This window comes from Rhamphochromis sp. 'chilingali' (assembly GCF_963969265.1).
Source record: "Rhamphochromis sp. 'chilingali' genome assembly, chromosome: 4".
NCBI lineage: Eukaryota > Metazoa > Chordata > Actinopteri > Cichliformes > Cichlidae > Rhamphochromis > Rhamphochromis sp. 'chilingali'.
The window spans coordinates 11,758,082-11,781,985 of NC_137948.1; the positions used below are offsets into that span (position 1 = coordinate 11,758,082).

Genomic DNA, 23,904 nt, shown 5'->3' on the forward strand with positions numbered 1-23,904 from the left:
TATGTTAGTGCTTTATTTTACATAGTTTTCTTGGGTTTTACACCCATGTTTTACATACTATTTCAAGTCTCTGTTTTCACTACATTTCTTCAACTTCAACTACATTTCAGAAGCAAGCGTGGCACATTTTGCTTCATTCTACTAACCTGACAAATTTTCTTGTGAACATCATGAGCTTTCAAACACAGCATGTATTCAGGTCATAAAATCTGATGCATTCCTCCTCAACAGTAACAGGATGCATCGATAAAAGGCTGCTTGCACCTTAATGCTTCAGTAGTAACGATCTGTTTGACGTGATAAATGTCCACTGAAAAGGGAATAAGTAATTCCACATATAGTAAAAGTCTTGTGTTTCATGCACATGCAAATTCACATGCACATTCACAATGCAATACGTTTCAAGGGCTGCACATTCACAGATCTGGTGGTAAGAGCCAGAGATGTGCAAACAGGGACACTGACACACATGAGTCCTGAAAAGCAGCTGCAGCCATACACAATGCAAGGTTTAAAATGAAGAAAGAAAGAAGCTTGACTAGTGTTTTGTGAATCTTCACCTCAGCGAAAGCACTTTTACAGCTCCATTTCAGACTTGTCTCTTGTAAGCAAGTCAAGGGTACGTTGCCATCATGCATCAACTGTATGTAATCTTACAGCTAATCTTGTTTAATGCATATGTTAACAGGTCAAATGTTTGAAAATAATTTTGATAGAGTACTTTTAAGTCAGCAAAATCAGATTTATTATCCATGTTTGTTGCCAAAAATATTGTCAGTTCCGTTGTTTGGAATTTACTGTAAATTTGGGGTTTTTTTGTTAATTTTTAAGGTGAAAAAAGGTCACTTTCTCTTTCAGCTTGCAGGTACATGTTGGTATGTGTTTTCTTTGGCAGGAGCTGCCATGCTTTGAGATGTGTGTGGGTGTTGTGGCACAAGGACTGACTGACAAAGCATATGAAATTGCACTGTTGCATATGTGTGGGGAAACCAGCACTTAATCATAAAGGTATAAGGGCAATTTGATGTGCTGCAACAGAGCTGCTATAAACTATTCAGCGTGCAAACTTTTCACGAGTTTCTATGTGCGGTGACGGTTATAGTTGGCTAAGAAAGCTGCAGAGAAGTGGTTTACTTTTCAAAATCTGTCTTTTATTTACAATGCTACTGTCCTATCTAACTTGATCTGAATTTAGATAGAACTGAAGTTTATTTGACAGACTATTGACTATTTGACTGCACTATGAAATAAGGAAAATCACTGAGGAAACAACATGAAGTCAAAAAAGGTAAACTACGCAGCAACTTTTTCCCTTTTGTTTTCAGATTTTGCTCAAAGATAAACAAATAAAAATTTATTAGAAGTAAAGACATTTGTTCTAGAGTAAAAATAAGAGAAGAAAACTATAAAACTACCACAACAACCTGGGACATGTATTACAAACCAAGTTTATCATACCAAAGATTTCTCAGCTGCTAGCACACTAAGTATATGTGGGTGCATATAGCAGAACTCACCAAAGATGGAAACTCCCAAAAAACAGTAATTGTTATACAAGAAAGAGAGATTAAACAACTTTATGGCCTTTTGCCCTAAGCTTTACAGTTTGTAGAAACACATTACGAGGAGGTTTCTTAACAGAAAGTTTGCAACGCCGCATTTGCCCGCTTGTAGTCCATGAAAGACAAAGCAGGAGTCAAAGAGTTGGCCAATCAGGTTCACCAGGGTTTTTGACTGGTTGCAGGAAGCTGTACCAAAGGTGGAACACCTGCCACTACCTAGTCACCTATTAAGGGTGCAATGCTGGTAGGTGGTGACTTCTCGTGTCCAAAGACACTACTGCAGATGTGCCATAAGTGAACCAAGATTTTTTTAACTTAGCTATACACATTACAGCAGTGTAACAGCACCAAACAAGTCTTGTCCATGTTTGGAAGGCTGGCAGAAAATTGCTAAATGTTAAATAAAAAGTCAATAAAGTTATAAATGTATCTGCCTAATTTTTAAGGTACAGCTATGTACAGCTGTGTGCGCCACTGAATCGTTTAGAGGAATGAACAAAAACAACAAACTTGCGGGCTAAACCAGCTGTAAACAACTTCAATAAAGATAACGGGAGCTGTAGGTTCACTCGTAACCACTGGTCCCAAAAACAATGCATCACACCAAATGTGTACCTGTAAAAATAAACAACTGATTGAACTTGAAATTTCTTTATTTTTATGTTTCTTTCAGTTTTGAAAATCACTAGTTTAGAAAAGTGAGTCCATATAAGCAAAAAAAGAAAAAAAAAAGAAAAACACTGTACCTGCATATGCACAAAAACACATGCACTGATAGTGCATGTGTTTTTGTCATATGCAGAAAGTGTACATTCATCTTTAAAAGTAAGGATATGATTAAACTTACTTTGTTTTAGTTCGTTACATTCAGTACTTACTTTTAGACCAAAACCATCTTTTTATATGTACATGTACTAAAGCCTGCTTTTTGCTTTGAGCATTTGTTGGAACCATGAAAATCCTCATTCATTATGACAGCACCAGATGAAATTTTGTTTCACTTGACATCTCCATCTCACGTATATACGGGAGGTGTTTGTTTGGTGGCTTATAGGTTTTTTTTTCTTCACCACACATCATGGTAAATAAACAGGATGTGATGTGCATCCAGTTCCCGGAATGAGGTGTGTAACATTGAGGTAAAATTTGTCACAGTCGCTTTCACATTTTCTTATTTAACACCAAAAATTACTTCATGTCACCACATCCATGTTTTTAATATGGATTACAGAGAAATACATTCAACAATGGGTTCGTCCACAGGACTTAGACATCTTTTAAAAGCAAAACAATTTCTTAGGTTGAGTCTTTACACTTAATTGTAATTAATAAACAAATAAACTGAATGTTTTAGAAATTCTGGATATGTTTTGATTAACTCTGACTTTTTTTCTGCATAAGTGCACAATCTCACTCATCACTTGGTTACTCATTGCTTCCAAGAACAGATTAACCCTGAAAGGGTTTTTTTTTATTGTGGTTGCAGAGGCCTAATGACAACTTGAAATCTGTATATTGCACATCAATATCAGTGTAGTGACATCTACTGTACATTTAAAAAAAATCCTATACAAAATATAAACATTTCTATAAATAAAAGTTATAAATAAAAGCAACATAAGTACATAAATAATTCCATATCACCAAATAAATATACAGAGAAACATTTTTACATAATTACATACAATGAGGCAAGTTTCTAGTCTCTCCATATTCTCTTTGCATTATCACAAATGCAGCTTTTCTTGAGTCTCATAAGGTTCTTTCTCCTAGAACCTTTGCAAGGAAGCTCGTCATAGCTGTGAAAAACAGCACCCAAGCCTGTCCGTTTTCAACTATGTGGGTTTATGAAAAAACAGACTTCTGTTCTTACTCGTTACAACCCACGTGTCTCGGGTCCATTTACTTCTAGATAACAGCAGTAGCACTCCAGCATGTGCATCTATGGGTCTATGAGGAAAATTCCAAATCCTGAGCTTTGCAGCTCCAGTTTCCAGTCTTCTAGGCCTTTCTGTACTGTCATCTGAGTGAGCATTCCCTGGTTTTTTAGTTGAGCAACAGTCCAGCATTTCCTGCTCACAGGTAGTATACCTGCTGGAAGCTCCACTTTGCAGGTAAGTTCATCACCTACTTTCACCGTGAGAACACCCGCGTTGCATATGGAAGTGCAGGTGAAATTTAGCTCAACATACATGAAGTAGGCTCCATCTTGTACTGGCGTCAGTGAATGCCGCTCTGGGTCGAAGACAAAGTTGCTTCCTACAGTTGTCCGTTTACCATATGAGATGGATTTCCATTGCATGGTGGAGTTTTCCAACTCTGCAAGAGGAGACAATTACATTTATTTTAGTTTTTGTTTACACAAGATAATCAGATTTGGCGGTTACACTTATAGATTTGCTAAGACTTGTAACCCCATTTGTTGTAATGCAAAATAGGGTTTTTATTTTTCTCAAAAACTTAAATGTACACTTTTCATATAAACAGCAAACAGTAAAAGACTAACAATAACGTTAAACCACGAGGTCATTATTTTCTGCCTACTCTAAATCTTTTGCAAAAAAAATGTTATAACTTCCGTTTTTTCTGTAGATTCAAAAGACTTTATGTTACATGGCTTTATATATTTGGAAAATCAGTAAAAGACTTACTTGAGTTGGCGGCTTGTAAATAGGAAAATTTCTCCATCTGTTGGCAAAACAGTAAAGAATTTGTGAATCAAAATGGATAAATGTAAGAAAAGAAACGATATAAAGTAAAAGGTTATACAAACTTTCTGAACAAAATGATAATAATTAATTACCTTATATGCTGGGGAAGATGCGTCTCCCGTCTGCTTCTGCGGCGTCCCAACTGATGAGGGCGAACTCAAGGACTTCATGTCCGACCGCAGTTCCATCACAACCATCGCTCCTCCGACTGCAAGAGCTGTGGTTGCCACAAAAAGAAAGCTGATGGACATGACTAAAAAATTGTCCAGGCACCTTCCACGCTGAGGGCTTCTTTCCTGAAGCGCTTCAACGTCCACGTCTTTGGCTTGCTGTCCCATCAATCCGCAGTAGGGTCGCTTGAGCTTCGGTCAAAAAGTTCACACTGAGCAGCTTTTATCTTCTCAGAATAAAAGGTTTGAGCGAGCTTTAAAGTTTTATAGGTCCGGCTTTGGTTGGTTGACGACCAAAAGATAGTCCGCTCGTCCGCCGAGTCCACTGCGTGTCTTGGTTTAAATGTTTCAACTGTAAGCACCCATAGCTATTTATGTACGTGAAGTCACTTTCAGACAGGGAGGAAAAACGCGGAAGTCATGGGTTTCCCTACCGTCCCCACACATTCACACCCCCTCCTTCCCTGGTCTTACAGGAGGTGAGAAAATAGACGCGCAGATTTTCCGCAGCGCTCTTCGCTATTGCGCAAGTGCACCCTAGAGAAGTGCGGTGGAAAACGAAAGGGACAGAAGAGACGATACCTTCAACTGCACTACATTCCGAAACAGTCAAACATAGCTAACCTTTTCACTTTGAACAAAGCAGGACTGGCAAAAGTGGCACAATGGAGATAATGATCGCATGAAAAAAGCGAATATGGACGCGGCTGTCTTAGGCCTTATGGGAGTTTTTTTTTCTTTCATTTTTTTTTTATGTCGGTGTGTGTTTGGGGTTTGTGGGTGATTGGACAGTGTAGGGCATTTGTATGTATAATAATAAAGAGAGAGAGAGAGAGAGAGAGAGAGCGAGAGCGAAAGAGAGAGCACGAGAGAGGGGGGAAGAGAGTACTAGGAGCAGTTTTACCAGGAGCATGTCAAATGACAGTGTGACTGGTTGCACAAAAAATAACCAGGAATATCCCTCCTTGCGTTTGAGAAAGCGAGAGAGCGAGAGAGTTTTATCTGCTAGGAGCAACTACAAGCAGTTTCACCAGAGGCATGTGAAATGAGACTGACTTTAGCTTGAAAAACAAAAAAAAAAGCTAGGGATATCCCTTTGTTTTGTGTGTGTGTGTGTGTGTGTGTGTGTGTGTGTGTGTGTGTGTGTGTGTGTGTGTGTGTGTGTGTGTGTGTGTGTGTGTGTGTGTGAGTGAGAGAGAGAGGGAGAGAGAGGGAGCCCAAGAAAGAGAAAGACCGCAAGAGGTTCAGCTATTAAGAGGAGCTGGATGGTGGAATCTATTAATACTGCAAAAACTATTTTCCCTTTTCAGCTAGTCAAACTTTAGTCTTAACAGGTACAGTTCAATGCTTTGATAATAGAAGTATGGGAATTCCCCACCATATCTGTATAAGAGAGGGGAAAGGCACGAAGAGTTGAAGAGTGACACTAAAAGGATTACATAGTGAGAGTGATTTTCTCAAAAAAAAAAAAAAAAAAGTAATGCTTTTATTTAAGAAAGGAACTTCTGTCTTACACAAAGTCAAAATATAACTGGCCAATATTATTATCTTTATTCTATTATTATTATTTTATTTCATTGTCTTTCTAAATATTTTACATGCCATGTAATAGCTTGGTCTTCTATTCATTAGCATATCAGTTTCACCATCACAGTCACCACTTGCTTCACCATCAAAGAACGTTTAGAAACCCAAACGAGGTACATGCCGCAAAACCATGAATTCTATCAGAGTGGCATGGCTATCTGGCTTTCTGAATTCAAAATGTGATGTTTACATATGCATTAACTTACTTACAGGATGCTTCAGTTTTTCAACATGTTTGACATGTCTGTCTTCCAGTTTATGCAGTTGTTATAAAAACTAACCATTAACACAAAAGGCAGTTATTAGCTATAGAAGCAGCTAATAACTTGTGACTGACATTTCAAGTTGAAACAAACAGAACATGCTTGTGCTGCTTTCTGCACAGACGTGACATTTACAATGAGATGTTAAATATAAACTTATCAATTAATTACTTTTTTGTCCTTTCCTTACCTCACGAGTGCTCATTTCACTGATCCTCTTGCAATAGAGTCTACGCCGACATCGCTATCCACACACATTTGAGAAAGGGCTTTTTGCTATCTCTATACTACATAAACACTTTATTCGCATTCATATAAATAGTCATGCTGAAGTTAGATGTTGGTCCAGACTAAAATATATCAACAACTATTTGATAGTTTACAGTGAAATTTTCTGCTGGATAGTGCAGCATAAAAAAAGCTGCAAGACAGGGAAGTCAAGGTAGCAATAAACCAGTAATAAAAACACATGGACAGCCATTTGTTTATGTTTCTATTTATTTATTATCACCGGTGTAAAAGTGACTTACACATTTTAAAAAAACTTGTAAAAAAAACTAGTAATAATTAAATGCAGATATGAATACATGCGGGGGGGGGGGTTACTGTAAAAGAACTAACTGGACTGATCACAGGCATTACAGTCTATTGTGTAATTGATGGTGAATAACTAGTGAAGACTCTTCCTCTAGCATCAGGTGATGATCTGTAGAGTCAGCATAGTGTATATTGGGATTTATGGTAATGGCACTCTAATACTATTTTTGGATCATGTTAAGGGAATGTTTGTGGCTGTTCCTGAACAAGAAGTCATGGGTAAAAGGAAGTGGCTACCACTTAGATAACAAACACAGTGCAAATTCTGGCACTAATGTATACAAAAAAATATTTAAATATATATATAGCTTTATCATAGAAACCAAAAAGATGGTGTATTGTTCACACAGAGGGTAATGTTTGTGCTGTATTTTGTACTTTTTAGATCACGTGAATTCAAAAGAGGTTATGGGTTAGTAAGAATAACATTTAAAAACATTATTGCTCTGCTGTCGTGTACTTACAAACTTATTTTGAATACAATAAAACACATTTACGTGCCTGTGCGTCATGTTTAGTTCCTGTGTTTGTTTCTTCATCTCTGACATCATTGCTTAGCCTTTTAGTGCTGTTAAGTAGAAAACTAGTGAACAACTTGTGGTAGAGAAATATTGCCACTTTTTATTTATTTGAATGATTTTTAAGTTCCAATACTTCTACTTTTATGTCTCCTAATAGGGCCCTGATTTACAAGATATTTTGTTGGCTACAGACAAGTTTAAAACAGAGCATGGAACTCAATAGTTTATATTGAGTCTATAGTGATTACAAATTTTCAACTCCCAATTTTTCTTTTACATATTTTGTATGCACTGTACAAAACTCACTGTGATTTGCTCAATAAATTTGCATACCTACAGTTGAGCTGTTCATTCCATATATGTATACATATGATAGCAGCTCAAACATCCACTTATTATTAATCAGTTTGTAAACGCTCAAAAAAGTGGGGCGACTGAAGACTGGAAAACTATTGCTAGGTCTGATGACCCACGATGTCAGTTGCAACATTTGGGTGGTATGGTCAAAATTTGCTGAAAGCACCATAAAAACTTGGATCGAGCTTCCTTTGCATCACAAATTTGGGCTGGTGGTGTTGTTGGTTGTGCAGGGGATTGCTTACTGGCACACTTTGGGCTCTTTAATAACTACTAAGAATTGCTTAAATTCCACCTGAGTATTGTTGCTGACCATATGTCTTCCCTCATGATCACACTTTACCCATCTTGTGATTGCTCCTTCCAGCAGGGTGAAGGGCCATGTCTCAAAGCTCAGGTCATCTCAAAGTGAATATTCCAATATGATAGTAAGTTCACTGTAATTGCTTCCACACTAGATTAAAAGATTTGCGTGATGGATGTGCGGCGGACAAATCTGAAGCAGCTGTGTGATGCTATTGTGTCAATCATCTTGTTAAATGTATGCCAGATAGAAGTAAGGATGTTCTGAAAGCCACAGTTTATCTGCTATATTTTGTAGATAAACTGTATCTGCGGGCTATTAATTCTCCAAAATGTAGGCTCAGGGTTAGAGTAGGCACTTTCACCTCACAGGGTTGAACCATTCCAGTACAGACCTGACAGGAGGGCCACTGTCACTATTTACATTGACTGACTACAGGTTAGTTCTGCCAAAACTTTCAGCTCAGTTTCTCTCAAATTAGATTTTCAGCTGAACTGTCTCAAAGTTTTTCTTAGTTTCTTCTCTGTTGAGTTTTTGGGGGATTTTTTCGAAAGTTTAAGTGATGTCCAAAAACCTTTATTGCTGCATTCATGCAAAGCCCAATAACAATGTTTTTTACATTATAATACACAGGTAAGTTTTACATCTTCCATTGCTTTTTGTTTAGTAACATTAGATAATGTCATGGCCTTTGTGACGCTATCTAACCTTAAACTTTGGGGAAGACAAAAACAAAAAAGTACTTAATTAAAATATCATGAGGAATGACAACTGAGAAGCATGACACGGTAATGGGAAAAATGTGGGGATTCTTGCTGTGTGGGTGACTGAGATGAGGAAGTCAGTCTGAAACAGAGAAAATAAGAAATTTAGCATTACGAGCATTTGTAGAAGGTCATATGCTCCACCAGGGCAAACCCATGTCTTCTGTTCCTCAATGAAACTAACCACAAATATACAAATAAGCAAACTATTAAAAATAAGGCAGCACAGACAAATTCCTCAAGAGTTTCCCAGCTGTTTTGAAAAAGATTGAGCTTGTTAAAAACGAACAGCATCTGTGTGTGTGTGTGTGTGTGTGTGTGTGTGTGTGTGTGTGTGGTATTTAGTTTATCTGAATTTATGATCTACATCTGTTCACCTTGCGTGTTGTTTTAAAAGATTTCAGAGACCTTTGTTAAGAGGAAGTTGCATAGAGGCCTTGTAATGTATGAGAATAAAATCATTTTACAAAATGACGCTCGAGCTTCCTTACGGAAAGTGATGAAATGTCGGAGGAAGGTAAAAGAGGAACTATGTCACTGTTAAATGCCTCAGATAAAGTAAACAACTGCTAAACGTACAACCTTGCACAAATACACACCCACGCACATTTCGTCCTGGATTTTCTGTGGTCAGGATTACATGTGGCCCCACTTCACCTAATTGACCAAAAAACAAACAAACGTTATGATGTGCTGGGTTTTCTCACAGGGAAGTAGCTCTCTGTGTTTTCACTTCACAGTCAGGATCATGCTATCTTTCTATCTTCCTCCATGTATGAAAACAAAAACAAAAATGGCTAAACCCCAGGATAATTGCTAGAGTAGAGCATCCACTGATAGGGGTTTTGCTGCCACCTACTGCTGACAACTGTTTATCTTGAATGTTGTGCTGCAGTTTCACTTAACAAAATAAGTTAATCACCAATTTCTTAATTTACTCTTAATTTAAAAAAGAAAAGAATATTTTTTATACATTGTAACACTACTTGTGAGGATAAAACGACTCGTAAAGTTGTTGTGTTTTATTTCCTTGTGAGCAAGCTTTTGTTTTCCATGTCCCACGTAATGAAAATAAATGCAACATATTAAAAAATCAAGCTTATCGCACCAGGTCATCTAAAAAATGTAAATTTATAAGTACATTTAAAGTGTATGAAAACTGGAAAAGGGTACAACAAAATGTAAAGTCTTTAATTGTACTCGTCTCTTGTAAGACGAGGCAAAAATTTTTTTTTTTTTTAAAACATATCTTTGGTGCCTTTTTGGTTATTCCCCTCCTTGGTTCGTTCAGGAGTCAACCACCACAAAGTTTCTAAAAGAAAACATACAACTGGGACTTTTTGTTTCTGTCATTGTAAATAGGGTCACTTTTTGTTGTGCTGATATTTTTCAGTGTACACGTTGGTTTGCTTACTTTTAGGAAAGTGGTGCTACTGATTTTGCTACACAAAAACAAAGGCATAAATGAACAAAATGTCACGAGTTCGAAAATGTTGAGAAATGAAACAAACCAACGGAGGCCCAGGAGAGTGCAATCAAACAATGAGTTTATTAAAACACATGCAGGAGGAGAAGTATACAGCATCACATCAGCACACCATCTCCTGCTAAAAATACATTTGGCAATAGTTATATAACATCAGGGTTAACGCCCCTTCTTGCGTCGATTACAGATCAAATACATCGATTACAGTAAAAGGTACATCTTAGATGGCTAAAAACAGACACAGAAGTTCTTTTTTCTATAACATCTTTCATACATGGCAATACATTTCAAGTCTAGATGGTCTCTGAGTACTTGTCCTTTTCTTAACTGGTCTTCTGTCATCTGTTACTAAGTAAACTGAAATGCAGTTAGAAGCTAAATGAATTTCGGGCCTTTGGCCTGGCAGGCTTCTGGATTATATGTGTGTTGTAAGCGTGTTTGCTGTCTATCCTTCTATGCTCCAAGTCACCTACACAATAGATTGTGAAGACATAACGCTCCACAAAGCTTAAAACCTTCTTTAATAGACTGAGCATCAACACTAAATGAGCACAAACATGCAATGTGTGTAAAATAATCATAGCTGCACCTGTAATAAAAAGGTTAAGGTGATGGCTATAGCTTTAATAAACATCTTTAATGCAATATCAAGGCTGTAGGATATATTATTAATCCAATGTTAATAATGCAGGTTATATTCTAGCAGTAAAATAATTTCTGTATCTCCACATTCCCTCTTTTGACATTTTGAAAGAAATCAGTGGCATTATGGACATCGGAACAACCGCTCCGGGGTCCACAGCCCTTGTTATTACCTTTACCAACAATGCTCTGGCACACGGAATGAGACAAAAACCACAGGTGACCAGTATCCCTAAAAATGTAGCAATTAAAAGCATAACCGACATAGCCAAACCCTTCCATTGGCCAAACACGGATGACATCCAGCTCTCCAGCGGGTTGTCGATACCTGAGTCCTCATGCATGGTTTTAGAACTCCCCTGGGCACCCCTATGGAGTCAATCCAGGTAGGAGAGTTCAGTCTGGGGTCGTACGCATGGGTACCCTGGGTCCCTCTTTTTTGCCAAAATGTGTCTTTTACGTTTGGCTGTTAAAGTACGTGTGGTGCGTTGTGGAATGGCTTTTACCTGGTTTCCAATGAGTATGAGTGGAGCTCCCAGCCGCACCATAGCACATGTCCCTTCACTTCCCAGAGGAACATGGACCAAAAGGGTTTTCTGCCCACAATAATAATATAACCCACTTCTTGCCCATGTTCCAATCACTGTGTTTGGGTCACTTACATTGTTTGTGGTTCTTCCCGTGAGTGTGACAGCACACCAGCTTGGGTCAATTTCTCCCAGTATATAGCATTGCTGGTAGATAGACTGTGCTCCCTTTTGTCATATAGACTGTATCCAGTATAGACGTTATCAGCTGTTTCCAGTCTTCATGCCTAGCTTTTAAGCTAAAATAACTGGTTGCTGGCTCTGTAGTTTCACGTTGCATGGAACTGCATGTTCCAGTTACCACAGTTCTTTCACACATTGGCATCAAACCACTGTGGGTATTTTCCAAAAGCTGAACTTTACTATTATTTGTCACTGACACAAGAACCACATCTTTATAAAGTACTTACTTGTAATGTTTTAAATTGGTTTTCAGTCATCGTTCTCCAAACTTTCTGAAGGTCTTTCTAAGTTTTTCTTTGGACATTGGTTACTTTTTCACTCATTTATAGTTCAGGCACAAACCTGACCATTTTTAAAGGAATGCTTTTTGTTTTGTTTCTTTAGCCGCTTAACACAGGCCCACAGTATAAAATATAAACTTAATATTGTTGTGTACAACAGGGTATTGAATTAGGGTGTTATTAGGGTAGTTATTAGGATAGTATTAGGGACATATTAAGAAGGCAAGGCAAGGCAAGGCAAGTTTATTTGTATAGCACAATTCAACAACAAGGTGATTCAAAGTGCTTTACAGAGACATTAGAAACAAGAACAAATAAAAAGCATGATTTAAAATTGATTAAAACAAGCAAATAACCTAACTAACTAATTAACAAACAAACAAACAAACAAACAAACAAACAAAACAGTATATAAAATCAAAACAGATAAAATCAGAACAGTAGATAAAATCAGTAGTTAAATGTAAGTTTTGAAATTTAAGCTTAAAGTGTGGATTTGGTGCTTTATTCAAATGCAGCTGAGAACAGGTGAGTCTTCAACCTGGATTTAAATAAACTGAGTGTTTCAGCTGATCTGAGGCTTTCTGGGAGTTTGTTCCAGATATAAGGAGCATAAAAGCTGAATGCAGCTTCTCCGTGTCTGGTTCTGACTCTAGGAACTGATAAAAGACCGGATCCAGATGACCTGAGGGATCTGGATGGTTCATACTGGGTCAGGAGGTCATTGATGTATTTTGGTCCTAAACCATTCAGAGCTTTATAGGCCAGCATCAGAACTTTAAAGTCTATCCTCTGACGGACAGGCAGCCAGTGTAAGGACCTCAGAGCTGGACTGATGTGGTCCACTTTTTTGGTCTTAGTGAGGACTCGAGCAGCAGAGTTCTGAATGAGCTGTAGTTGTCTGACTGATTTTTTAGGTAGACCTGTAAAGATGCTGTTACAGTAATCAAGCCTACTAAAGATGAATGCATGGACTAGTTTTTCCAGGTCCTGTTGAGACATCAGATCTTTTATCCTTGATATATTCTTGAGGTGATAGTAAGCTGACTTTGTTATTGTCTTAATGTGTTTTTCTAAGTTTAGGTCTGCATCCATCACTACACCCAAATTTCTCGCCTGGTTTGTGGTTTTTAGATGTATAGATTGAAGTTCTCTGGTGACCTGTAATCGTTTTTCTTTGGCGCCAAAGACTATTACCTCAGTTTTGTTTTTGTTTAGCTGGAGAAAATTGTGGCACAACCAGTCATTGATTTCCTCAATGCATTTACCAAGAGCCTGTACAGGGCCTCGGTCTCCTGGTGACATTGTGATATATATTTGTGTGTCATCTGCATAGCTGTGATAGTTTATTTTGTTGTTGTTTATAATCTGTGCCAGTGGGAGCATGTAGATGTTAAACAGAAGGGGTCCCAAGATGGAACCTTGGGGAACTCCACATGTGATACTTGTCTGCTCAGATGTGAAGTTACCTATTGATACAAAGTATTTCCTGTTTTCTACGTATGTTTTGAACCAGTTTAGTACAGTTCCTGAAAGACCTGTCCAGTTCTCCAGTCGTTTGAGTAATATTTTGTGGTCAACTGTATCAAATGCTGCACTGAGATCCAGTAAAACTAGGACTGACATTTTTCCACTGTCTGTATTCAGACATATGTCATTAAACACTTTGGTCAGAGCGGTTTCAGTGCTGTGGTTCTGTCTAAAACCTGACTGGAAGGCATCGTAGCAATTATTCTGTTTTAAGAAGTAACTGAGCTGTTGAGAAACTGCTTTTTCAATGATCTTACTTAAAAACGGGAGATTTGAGATCGGCCTGTAGTTGTTCATTTGTGTCTTGTCAAGATTGTCCTTTTTCAGTATAGGTTTGATTACAGCAGTTTTTAGTGATTCTGGAAACACACCTGATAATAAAGAAAAGTTGACGATCTGTAACAGGTCTGACTCTAAAGTCTTTGAGACCTTTTTGAAAAAACTTGTTGGCAGGACATCTAAACAGCAGGAGGAGGAGTTCAGTTTACCTAAGATGTCCTCCAGGTCTTTGCTGTTAATAGGTTGAAACTGTTTCATGGTGTTTAAACAGTTTTTTGGTGGACACAGTACATATCCTGGATCTGCTGTTGATGTACCAATTGCTTGTCTAATTTTTTGGATTTTTTCAGTGAAGAATTTGGCAGAGTCATTGCAGGCCATGGTCGAATGAAGTTCAGCTGCCACTGACACAGGAGGGTTTGTTAGCCTGTCAACTGTAGAAGAACAAAATATATATTATTGATCATTTTTGAGGATAAGTGCAAAAAGTCAAAATACTATTTTGAGGGGAAAAAAGGCCAAATATGGAGATTACAGCTGTTTCAAGGCAAACTGTCACGGCTGCTGTAGCCTCTACAAAATGCCATGTGTAGATGAGATAGTGAGATCATACTTCAGAATTGGTTTTAGTTACAAGGAAATTATTAGCATAGCAAAGACCTGACACGGGAACTGAAAGTTCCATCTGGCCCTTCAGTTGAGCCATTCTGTTCACTAGAAGCCTCAAAAATTTGACCTCAGTGGAAGGGTGAATGTCAAGAAGCTACGTTCAAGGAAAGGAAACAGGAAGAAAAGAATAGGGTATGCCAAATTTCACAAAAACCACAGTGAATGAGTCAAATAGAGCTATTAATCCAAATTTGAAATTTATGGCTGAAATCATCCACAATATGTATGGAAGAGATCTGGAAAACGTGGAGGGCCAAAATTAATTAAATATATGCATCATGAAATAATTAACTAAGTGTGTTGTTAATGAATAAAAATCTGTAACAAGCAATTAATTAAATATCAGTAAATTTAATTTAAATATTTAATAAACTGTTTGTTTATTACAAATGCAAAATAATTAATTGCACATTTATTTAATAATGTGTTAATTTATTTCTTTTGGGCACTCGTGTCCCTCAATAGAAGAAAGATAATGCCAATTCTAGAAAAGCATAGCTGGAAAGAAAAACATATGATGACTCACTGTTAGTCGTGGACTGCTCTCCTCATAACCTGGAACTCAACATCCTTGAAGCAGTGGGATCATCTTGACAGAGAAAAGAGTATACCAGCATCCAAAAGAAGAGCTCAAGAAGGCTTGCCTGAGAGTTTAAACTGTATTGAAAAGAAAAGAAAAGAAAAGAAAAGAAAAGAAAAGAAAAGAAAAGAAAAGAAAAGAAAAGAAAAGAAAAGAAAAGAAAAGAAAAGAAAATTCAGTCTTGTTAAGATTGTATGAACTCAAAATACTGTTAACATCTTTTTCTCCACTTGTTACTTCTACCACCATCTTGTAGAATTCGCCTATAGATTTCAGTTGAGGATTATTCTTACTTATGATATATTTGAAGGGGTCAATAAACCACGATAAAAAAAAACACGATGTGTTTTTCAAACAACTATGTAAAAATTACATTTAAAAAGTACTAAAGTAATCAGACTCAAAAAGTAAAATATGTCCAGATCAATGGCAAATATTTGTATTTTTTTTTAAATGTGGGCTAAATTACTTAAAATACTTCGAATCTCAGTGTTTTTTTTAAAGTGATAAGAAGTTTTATTTAGTCTACTTGTGATTTCTTCCCAATCCCCCATCACCTGCATTTTTGTAGGCGATAAGTCATACAGTAGTAGTGATGGAGAAATATCTTCCAGACTGCATCCATGCAATAACCACCGTCACACCGTGACACATATCTGATGTGCTGCCTCTAATTAGGACTTGCGGATTTTTCCCTCCCTGTTTTCCCTAATGTTCGATGAGCTGACAGGAAGAGAGAGGGAGAGAGTGAGAGATTTTATCAACTAGTTTCGCAAACCACGCATATCTTTAAGCTGACGGAGGCACTTCAGCGAGTCTGAACGAGCCCTGCAGACTGACACCAACATGAGTAAAACATTTCTCCACTTTGACAGCGAAGAAACACGTCACCACGCGCTCCAGGTAGCATATTAAATACTCCGGGAACTTTTGGATTAACTTTCACTTTCCCTGGAGATCTGCACATGAGTAGCCAAAGGGCGCTCCCAAGTTTCTGATGCCAGTAAGATCTACAACCGACCTACAATTCGCAGCTAATCGTCATGTTGGATACGTTTGCCCCGCAGAGCGCCGGTGTGCCCGTCTCCAGCGCGGACCTCCAGCTTAAACTGACGGAAAACAAGAGCGGCCTGGGGATGGAGAACGGCACTGGGAAGAAACTCATAGAGATAACTGGACCGGCTTTATCCAAAAGAAAACTTCTGGTCGGCTTAGACCTGCTCTGCCTCTTTCTTGGTAAGAAGGCCTAGCTAATTGGATTTGTCAGTGTTTAACATAACACTATATTGCTTATTGAGGGGTCTGCATTGCCTTGTACAAGGCCATGTATTCCGCAGCATAACATACTTCAACATTTAACCCTGTGTTATAAGCTGATACAGCCCTGTGTTCATTGTGTTACTGGACTTCCGTGCAGTTTTTTTTTTTTTCATTAATTACAACTACACTGGTGCCAGTGTGCATTAGTACAAACTACACTAACCGATATGCTGAATGGGTCTCTGTATTTTTTTAACTGTAGGCTACAACGTAAGAAACTTGTTTTCTCGTGAATGTTTTTATAGCTGAAATCTGCAGTCGATTCAGCAGTGAGTTGATAGACTTCAATCAGCTAATAACATTCTGTTGTCTCGAAAAGGGTTTGTGGATGTTTTTGCACAATTCTGTTAAATTCTTCCAAATAATTCAAGAAATATGGGTATTATCAAAGCGAGTCATTTGTTGTTTGTTTAAATCCATATGTTCTCCTACAGTCTCGAGTCATTGAGGAATTTGTTCATCAGCGACAAAATCCCGTGCACTTGTTATTGCTTTCAATAAGATCACGTCGCCCATATTAAGTGCTGTTCCACTTTGTTTTCATCCCTTCATCAAGAAATCAGTGGGTATTTGGGTACTTATAAACGTGATGATCTTAGAGTCTTCAAAAAAAAGCAGCAAATATAAAAAGGTGAAAAAAGGAGGAAACCAGAAAAGTAAAAGAGACAGAAAGTTCGTTTTCGCCCCTTTCATCTACATGCCACCCCTCTTTTTCTGCTGCTCTTCAGCTCTTTGTGCCAGCTGGTTTGTGCATTGCCCAGGGAATTGTGCAGTTTCCATGACAACATACAGTTCTCAGGGTAGAGTCAGGCCAGGGGGAATTCAATAAATAATGTACGATCCATGACTATCACATGTGTGTGTACACATACATGATCACGACTCTACTTGTTGACCCTAGCTCATAGTGGTATTGGTGGTGGGAGAGGGGTTATGTAATGCTGGCTGACTGGAGCAAGCTGGACAGAGAAGTAGCCTGTAAACAGATTGGATCTGTGCAGAAGGGTGGAGGCCCTGCGAGAAGTCTCTGTTTCTCTCTTTCTTTGTCTGTTTTGATGTCTGTTCCCCACCCTTGTCTTTTCTGTGTGTGCGTGCAGGCATGCAAACAGGAGGCAGAGAAGGAGAGAGGACATGAGAGACAAACAGAGACAGTGTGAGGCTGGTTCTGGCTCGGGTCTATTGGCGCTTTTACGCTTTGTTTTGTTGGGAAGAGCTCAACTGGAGTCACAAACAACCCCCCCTTTCTCTCCTCATCAACAGAAATGCATACACTTAGACACAAATACACACATGCGCAGCCAAACTGGGTCTTTTACTGAGCGCTGCCTTGCTCCGCTCTTCCACTCTCAGTGGATTCAGCTTTTATTCAGTAAGGAAACTGGAGCTTTCGGCTGTTCTCTGAGTTTCTTTGGTCCCAGTGGAGGAGTGTTACGACCCCGACATTCCTAATGGTTGTTCTCCAAAGAAAAAGTTGGATTTCCTTTTTTCTGTAACCGTCTTACTTTCCCAAACTTTTTTCCTTTCTCAAAATCCCTATTCATCTGTCTTCTATGTAGCTTTAAATTTATGTTTTGATTATATTATTTTTGTCTATCATTAACAATGTCTCTTCTTGGTTAACCTGAGATGAGAACTTACTCCTCTTTTCTCCTCCCATGTATCACTTTCAAAGAATACTTTCACCCAGAGGGAAACTGGGGATTTAAAATACTTAATTTTGGTCTAATTCTATTTTTCTCCCTTTTCTTCCTCCCACTCAGCTTCCATCCCTTTATTTGCATGTGAGCTAAAGGCACTGAGTCCTTACAGAAGAGGCTTCATTTGTGGGGATCCCAGCATCACGTATCCTTACCTGCACAGAGAAGCCATACCAGATGAATTACTCATCACAGGTGGCATCATCATCACCGGCCTCACTGTGAGTATTCATCATCTTCATCATTCCTGTCGTATCAGTCACCCCATTGTCATTTATTGTACAACAACATGTAATCTTGCGATTCTCACGTTGCATCTGAATCTAGATCGCCCTCGGCGAGTGTTATCGGGTGCGTTTCCACGGTGTCAGCTCGAAGGCCTTTGTGAGGAACGTATACGTTTCGTGCCTGTACAAGGAGCTGGGGTGCTTCCTGTTTGGATGTTGTGTTGGCCAATCACTGACCAACATGGCCAAGCTCAGCGTGGGACGGCTGCGACCGCACTTCCTGTCAGTGTGCGGCATTACCTATGCATCACTCAACTGCACACCTGGGACCTACATTGAAATAGTGACTTGTCGCCAGCCTGACCATCAGTTAGAGGAGGAAGCCAGGTGTGTGTCTGCATTCATGAATTTGTGCTTTTAATGTCGTATTGAAATTTGCAATTCTAAATACTTCTCCACTTTTTCAGGAAGTCCTTTTTCTCGGGCCATGCTTCTTTTGCAATGTTCACAATGCTCTACTTAGCTGTGAGTATCTCTATTTATTAGTCACTTTTTCAAAAATGTTTCTCTTCCTCTATCTCTCTCTCTTTTTCTCTCCCACACACCACACATTCATACTGGCAAAGAAAATTGACTGTCTCTCCAATTTCCAATTACCATCACTCTGTAAAATGCTGAGAGAGAATGAATGAAACAGGGACTCATCCCCAGTCCAGTTAGCATCAAAGAGCGAGAGAATAAGAGATGAGGGAATGGAGGGAGATACGGCACAAACAGAGACTGCTTTGTTCTGCTTTGGGAGGAGTGTGACCTCGTCTCACTGTGCTGCTCTATTGTACAAGAGTGTGTGTGTGTGTGTGTGTGTGTGTGTGTGTGTGTGTGTGTGTGTGTGTGTGTGTGTGTGTGTGTGTGTGTGTGTGTGTGTGTGTGTGTGTGTGTGAATATGTGTACTCATTTTTATGCAGACGTAAATGGTGCATCAGCAGAAATTCAAGTATTTTTACAGCTAACAAGCTCAGCGTAAAGAAAATATAACATGATTGTTCATGATTGATCTTAAATGTTCTATAGTGTCCTATAGAACTTTACATATTTATATTACATGCAAAGAGAGCGTATTTCACTATTAACCTTTGGTGGGAAGATTTGGACCTGGCTTAGACAAAGTCTGAGTCAACAAACTGTAAAGTTTTCAGCTTACAACAGCATTTTAAGGAGGGTTTACCCGCTTTAAAGTGAAACAGATGCACAGGAATCACTTTTACTGCTGTTGCTGCTGTTATATAAAACAGTGTTTCACAGCTTTCAGTGACTAAAGCACAGAGGGGTCATTGCGACATCTATTATTTCAGGAGCACACATCTGGATCTTTAGCTACCCGACTTTGTTCTCTCACAGTGTCACTAGCACCACTTTATTTTAAGAGGGAAATTATTATTCATAATTTTTTTTAAAAAAAATCTTTTTTAAACTTAGGAACTCACTGCCTAATTCATAAGTGGAACTGAAGGCACAGTTGTGCACTTTCAGTCTTTTCTTTGTCCTGACTTTGTCTTCTTTTGACTTTCTATGGTACCTTTTTTGGTGGGAGTGGGGGGTTGATAATTTAATGTGATTTTCATGCATCTCTCTGAGCAAATGAACACTAGGGTGCCAAAAGTGGAAGCCACTTTGTTAGATGACAATGAGAGCCGACTCACAATATCGGGTGTTTTATGATGTGAGTGGCGCGTTGGCTGTGACACACCTGTGACAGTAGATCAGGAATAATTTCAGAATAATTTTTGCTGCTCGTGTGTCCATAAAACAACACTTAACTGTTAATTTACCATTAAACAATAACAAGATTATTTGCCTCCTGTTGTATTGAAAGTTATCGTGAAAGCTTTAACAGTGCACTGGTGAAAAAGAGGGGAGATGGATAAAAAGTCAAGTTAAAATGGTTATAAAGTGCCTTAAGAGAGTAATTCCCAGCCATGTTCCCAAGAAGGGGCACAAGTATCACCGGTGGTATTTCTTTAGTATCTAAGTTTTCAGCTAACAGAGCTCAACTAAATCAAAAAAATGAAATAACCATTAAATTAAAGAACTGCACCCATACAAGTCTGAACAGTAAACTTAAGTAAGACTAAGCAGTAGAGAAAAAGATGAATGCATAAATGATTAAAGCTGGTGAGGAAACCTACACAGAAGTACATCATTAGCTCGTTGACACTGTTAACTAATAGTAAACCAAATGCTGCCTAAGCATAACGGATAAACACTTTAAATAGCTAGTTAATCTTATGAATAAAATTATTACTCATTATTTAGCTAAAATATGGCTAACAGTTAAATTGTTCATCAAGAGTTCAAACACAAATGCTAGCAAAATATTATAGATAAAATGTTGAACTTGGTCACCAAGACTCAAGAAAGTAATGCATACAAAGGTAGTAGTTGATGAATGCTTACATTATAAATATATATATTTATGAATATCTATGAATAGTCTTTTGCCATGTTTCTGCCATTTCGGGATTTCTTTCTAATATTGCAGGGTCTTTACCCTTTATGTACGATATAAAGCACTTTGAGGTATTGTGGACTGGAGCTATATAAATAAAACTGAATTGAATTGAATTAACTATCCATAACTGATAAGTCCAGAAACAGGTGTTGAGTACTCTCAAAGATGCTTCAGATTCTATAACCGCCTATAACCTTCATATGCAATGTTTAATCATTTGTAGTATCAAAATTAAATATATTTGTCATTACCACACCACTCACATTTATGAAACCTCTCTCACAAAAAAACAAAAACATATCTTAACCCATCTCAGAAACCACTTATCCAATCACCATCCACCATAGCCCTTACCTTCTGGTGGAAGCTGTAATTCCCTGACCGTCAACACAAAGAGAGAACTTTTGTTCCCCCTCCCCACTGTAATCCGTAGCTTTAGCCACAATTATCTCTTCACTTGTAAACGTCTTGTATCTGTAATGTATTGCTCAGCGCATTTAATATTGTTTTTGTTTCTGTAATATAGTTTTACCTGCAGGCACGGCTGACGTGGCGTGGAGCTCGGCTGCTGAGACCCATGCTGCAGTTTTTCTTGATTATGCTGGCAATCTACACAGGCCTGACCCGTATCTCAGACTACAGGCACCACCCGTCTGATGTATTAACAGGCTACATACAGGGAGCTCTCACTGCCTACTGGGTGGTCAGTATAACTTGCCTGCTTGTCTTTGTGCATCAATGCGTGTCCACATGTCAAAGTCTGCTTAATCCTCAAGTTGGGCATGTGTTTATATTTCTCCCAGGCCTTCCACATCTCGGCTATGTTTAAAAGCTCCAGTTCAGATCTCTCTCCGACCGAGACCCCTGACAGCCCCCTGTCACCCCACCATACTGTTTGCTAAACCTCATTCCCACTTACTGCTGCATCTGCCTGCATCCACCTGCATCCACCTGCTGCCTGAAGACTGATTTGGACAGACAAGAGATCTGAAGAATGCAAGACCATTTCCTGTGAAATCAAACTACAAACCTCAGTATTTTGACAGAGTGAGGGGAGAAAAGGAAAGCAGACCTTATGAAATACTGTCAAAGCAAGCAGTCAACATTTTGTCCTTGAAACTGACATTAGCTTCACATGTAACACTTACCTGTGAGATGAGACTACAAACAAGACTGAACGCAGAATCACTATCACTCCACATATCACTTGTAAATATATAGTTTTTTTTTACAATTCAAAAACTGTAAAAGCACTTTTTTATGTCCATGATAGTGTTAATAATTAGCACTCTACAATGACTTAGTATGTAGCATGTAAAATATTTCATACAAAAGTTAATTATTTTGTGTAGTTTATTTATCCACCCACTGAATGTTGTTGAAGGAAAGCACAAATAGCAAAAAAGCAATTCATTTAAAAGGTTTGCATCGGGTGTTTTCATTGGATGCATCCGTCCATCTCTGTGTTATGTAAGTGAGAGGACTCCTAACAGGATCTTTGTTTATGGAAGAGGATGGATGCCACTAGTTCTCAGACATTATGAAGTTATGCATGCTTGTAGATAACAGATCATTAAAAATAAAAGTTTTTTTTTAGTTGTTTAAATTTCATTGTAATGTATGTAATTAAAGGGTTTGACCACTTGGGGGCACTACTGCAAGCGTGTAAAACAGCTTTCACATGTTTACATAAGCAGACAGAGAACATGTCATCTCTCATTTGGACTAAAGCGTCTCTGTCCACCTGAGAATTCCAACATTTTTTCTCTTTTCGCTTTGATTTGGTCTCCCCAGACTCCACGGGTAAGTTTCTAATTTTTCAGAAAGTCACTAACTTTGTCTTCTTGCTGTTTGGTGCTGGCCAGGTGGCACGGGGTAGATTTATCAAAGCTTGCCTAAAACAGCAGCCTGCTGCGACTGAAACAAGATTAAAGAGAACCCGGATCAAAACAGTAGAGTTATTAGCTGTAAAAATCAAAACAATGAGCCAAAGATGTTCAATTAGCACTGTGCAAATGAGCTGGAAAGTGGGCGATAATTCTCTGCTGTTTTGTCATAACAAGCAACACTTTACATTACACTGTCATTTGATCTGTTTCGGGGCTAATCCAGAAATATTGATTAGTGGAGCTTTAAGCAGATAGCACAAGAAAGCAAACAGCATCATTCACATTTATTATATGGACTGCTTTTTTTGTCTATATGTTTTTGTGATGAACCCATGCAACTGCAGTTCATTTAGTATTGAATTCATTTCATCACACTTCTCTTCTTATATTCGTCATCTTTGGGAGAATCCAAAACCTTATTTAGGGAAATGTAAAAGTGTTATCAACTTTTCTTTAAAATATCAAAATTAAAAGCAATCACTGTGCCGCTAAATAGTTCCTGACAGAATGACATTGCACTATTATTAATGCATGGATGTGTCCAAAGCATTTAAATTTTGCAACGGGATTGACTTTGAGCTCATTCTCATTACTGTCTATTTTGGGGAAATCTCTCTTATCATTCGAATTTGTTGCTTTGCATGTAATATCTTAATTAGATGTAAGATCGATGCATTAAGGTTCAATATTTCCCTATAAAATAACATATTAATTTAAAACACCAATGGCAGTCACCTTAGACTACATTGCTTCTTAGACACGAACATTTCTCACTCTCCTCACATCACATACCAAGCACACCCTCCCAACTTGTTGGTCTATTAAAGCTGCAGAATTTTCCATCTCTCCCTCTGATCTGTCAATGAGGTGGCTGCACTGAATTGCTTCCTGCTGTGTCGACCTCTCCACTGCCTCAGCATTCACCTGTAGACTCCAGGGGGCATGTTTACTCATCATTCCCCAATTCCTATATGTACCATATCTGCTGGGTTAGATGAGCTCAGAGTCTAGACTACAAACTCTAACAATGTTCTGTTGGTGTAATAAGCCAGTGGTCTGATTGAACTGTAATTTTTTTTTAAATCATTCTGGCTGCAGTAGTAGACAGCTCTAACTCATCTGCAAGTTGACACATTTACATTTACACATGCACGAACAGAAACACAAACAGGAACCTTTTTTTTCACGT

At 38.3% G+C, this 23,904-nt stretch overlaps 2 protein-coding genes across 2 annotated transcripts; one reads left to right on the top strand and one right to left on the bottom strand.

Moving 5' to 3' along the window:
- Positions 1–3,016: 3,016 nt before the first annotated feature.
- Positions 3,017–4,835, bottom strand: LOC308395620 (uncharacterized protein). Its single transcript, XM_080880537.1, has 3 exons — positions 4,366–4,835; positions 4,214–4,250; positions 3,017–3,881 (listed from the first exon to the last, which is right to left on the bottom strand). The coding sequence occupies exons 1-3, from the start codon at positions 4,609–4,611 to the stop codon at positions 3,505–3,507; spliced, it is 660 nt and encodes a 219-aa protein (XP_080736663.1). The 5' UTR covers positions 4,612–4,835; the 3' UTR covers positions 3,017–3,504.
- An 11,063-nt stretch (positions 4,836–15,898) lies between these two features.
- LOC308395264 (phospholipid phosphatase 3-like) lies at positions 15,899–22,421 on the top strand. The gene is made up of 7 exons (XM_080880055.1): positions 15,899–15,976; positions 16,141–16,309; positions 18,154–18,311; positions 18,418–18,704; positions 18,785–18,842; positions 21,353–21,529; positions 21,630–22,421. The coding sequence occupies exons 1-7, from the start codon at positions 15,920–15,922 to the stop codon at positions 21,726–21,728; spliced, it is 1,005 nt and encodes a 334-aa protein (XP_080736181.1). The 5' UTR covers positions 15,899–15,919; the 3' UTR covers positions 21,729–22,421.
- Positions 22,422–23,904: the final 1,483 nt, after the last annotated feature.

Excerpts from the sequence above, each read along its gene's own strand:
- LOC308395620 (XM_080880537.1), bottom strand. The coding sequence starts at position 4,611 with ATGGGACAGCAAGCCAAAGACGTGGACGTTGAAGCGCTTCAGGAAAGA. Across the intron at positions 4,251-4,365 it reads CATCTTCCCCAGCATATAAG|ATGGAGAAATTTTCCTATTT; the intron begins GTAATTAATTAT and ends TTTTGCCAACAG. Across the intron at positions 3,882-4,213 it reads TTTACAAGCCGCCAACTCAA|AGTTGGAAAACTCCACCATG; the intron begins GTAAGTCTTTTA and ends CTCCTCTTGCAG.
- LOC308395264 (XM_080880055.1), top strand. The coding sequence starts at position 15,920 with ATGAGTAAAACATTTCTCCACTTTGACAGCGAAGAAACACGTCACCAC. Across the intron at positions 15,977-16,140 it reads CACGTCACCACGCGCTCCAG|AGCGCCGGTGTGCCCGTCTC; the intron begins GTAGCATATTAA and ends TTTGCCCCGCAG. Across the intron at positions 16,310-18,153 it reads CCTGCTCTGCCTCTTTCTTG|CTTCCATCCCTTTATTTGCA; the intron begins GTAAGAAGGCCT and ends CCTCCCACTCAG.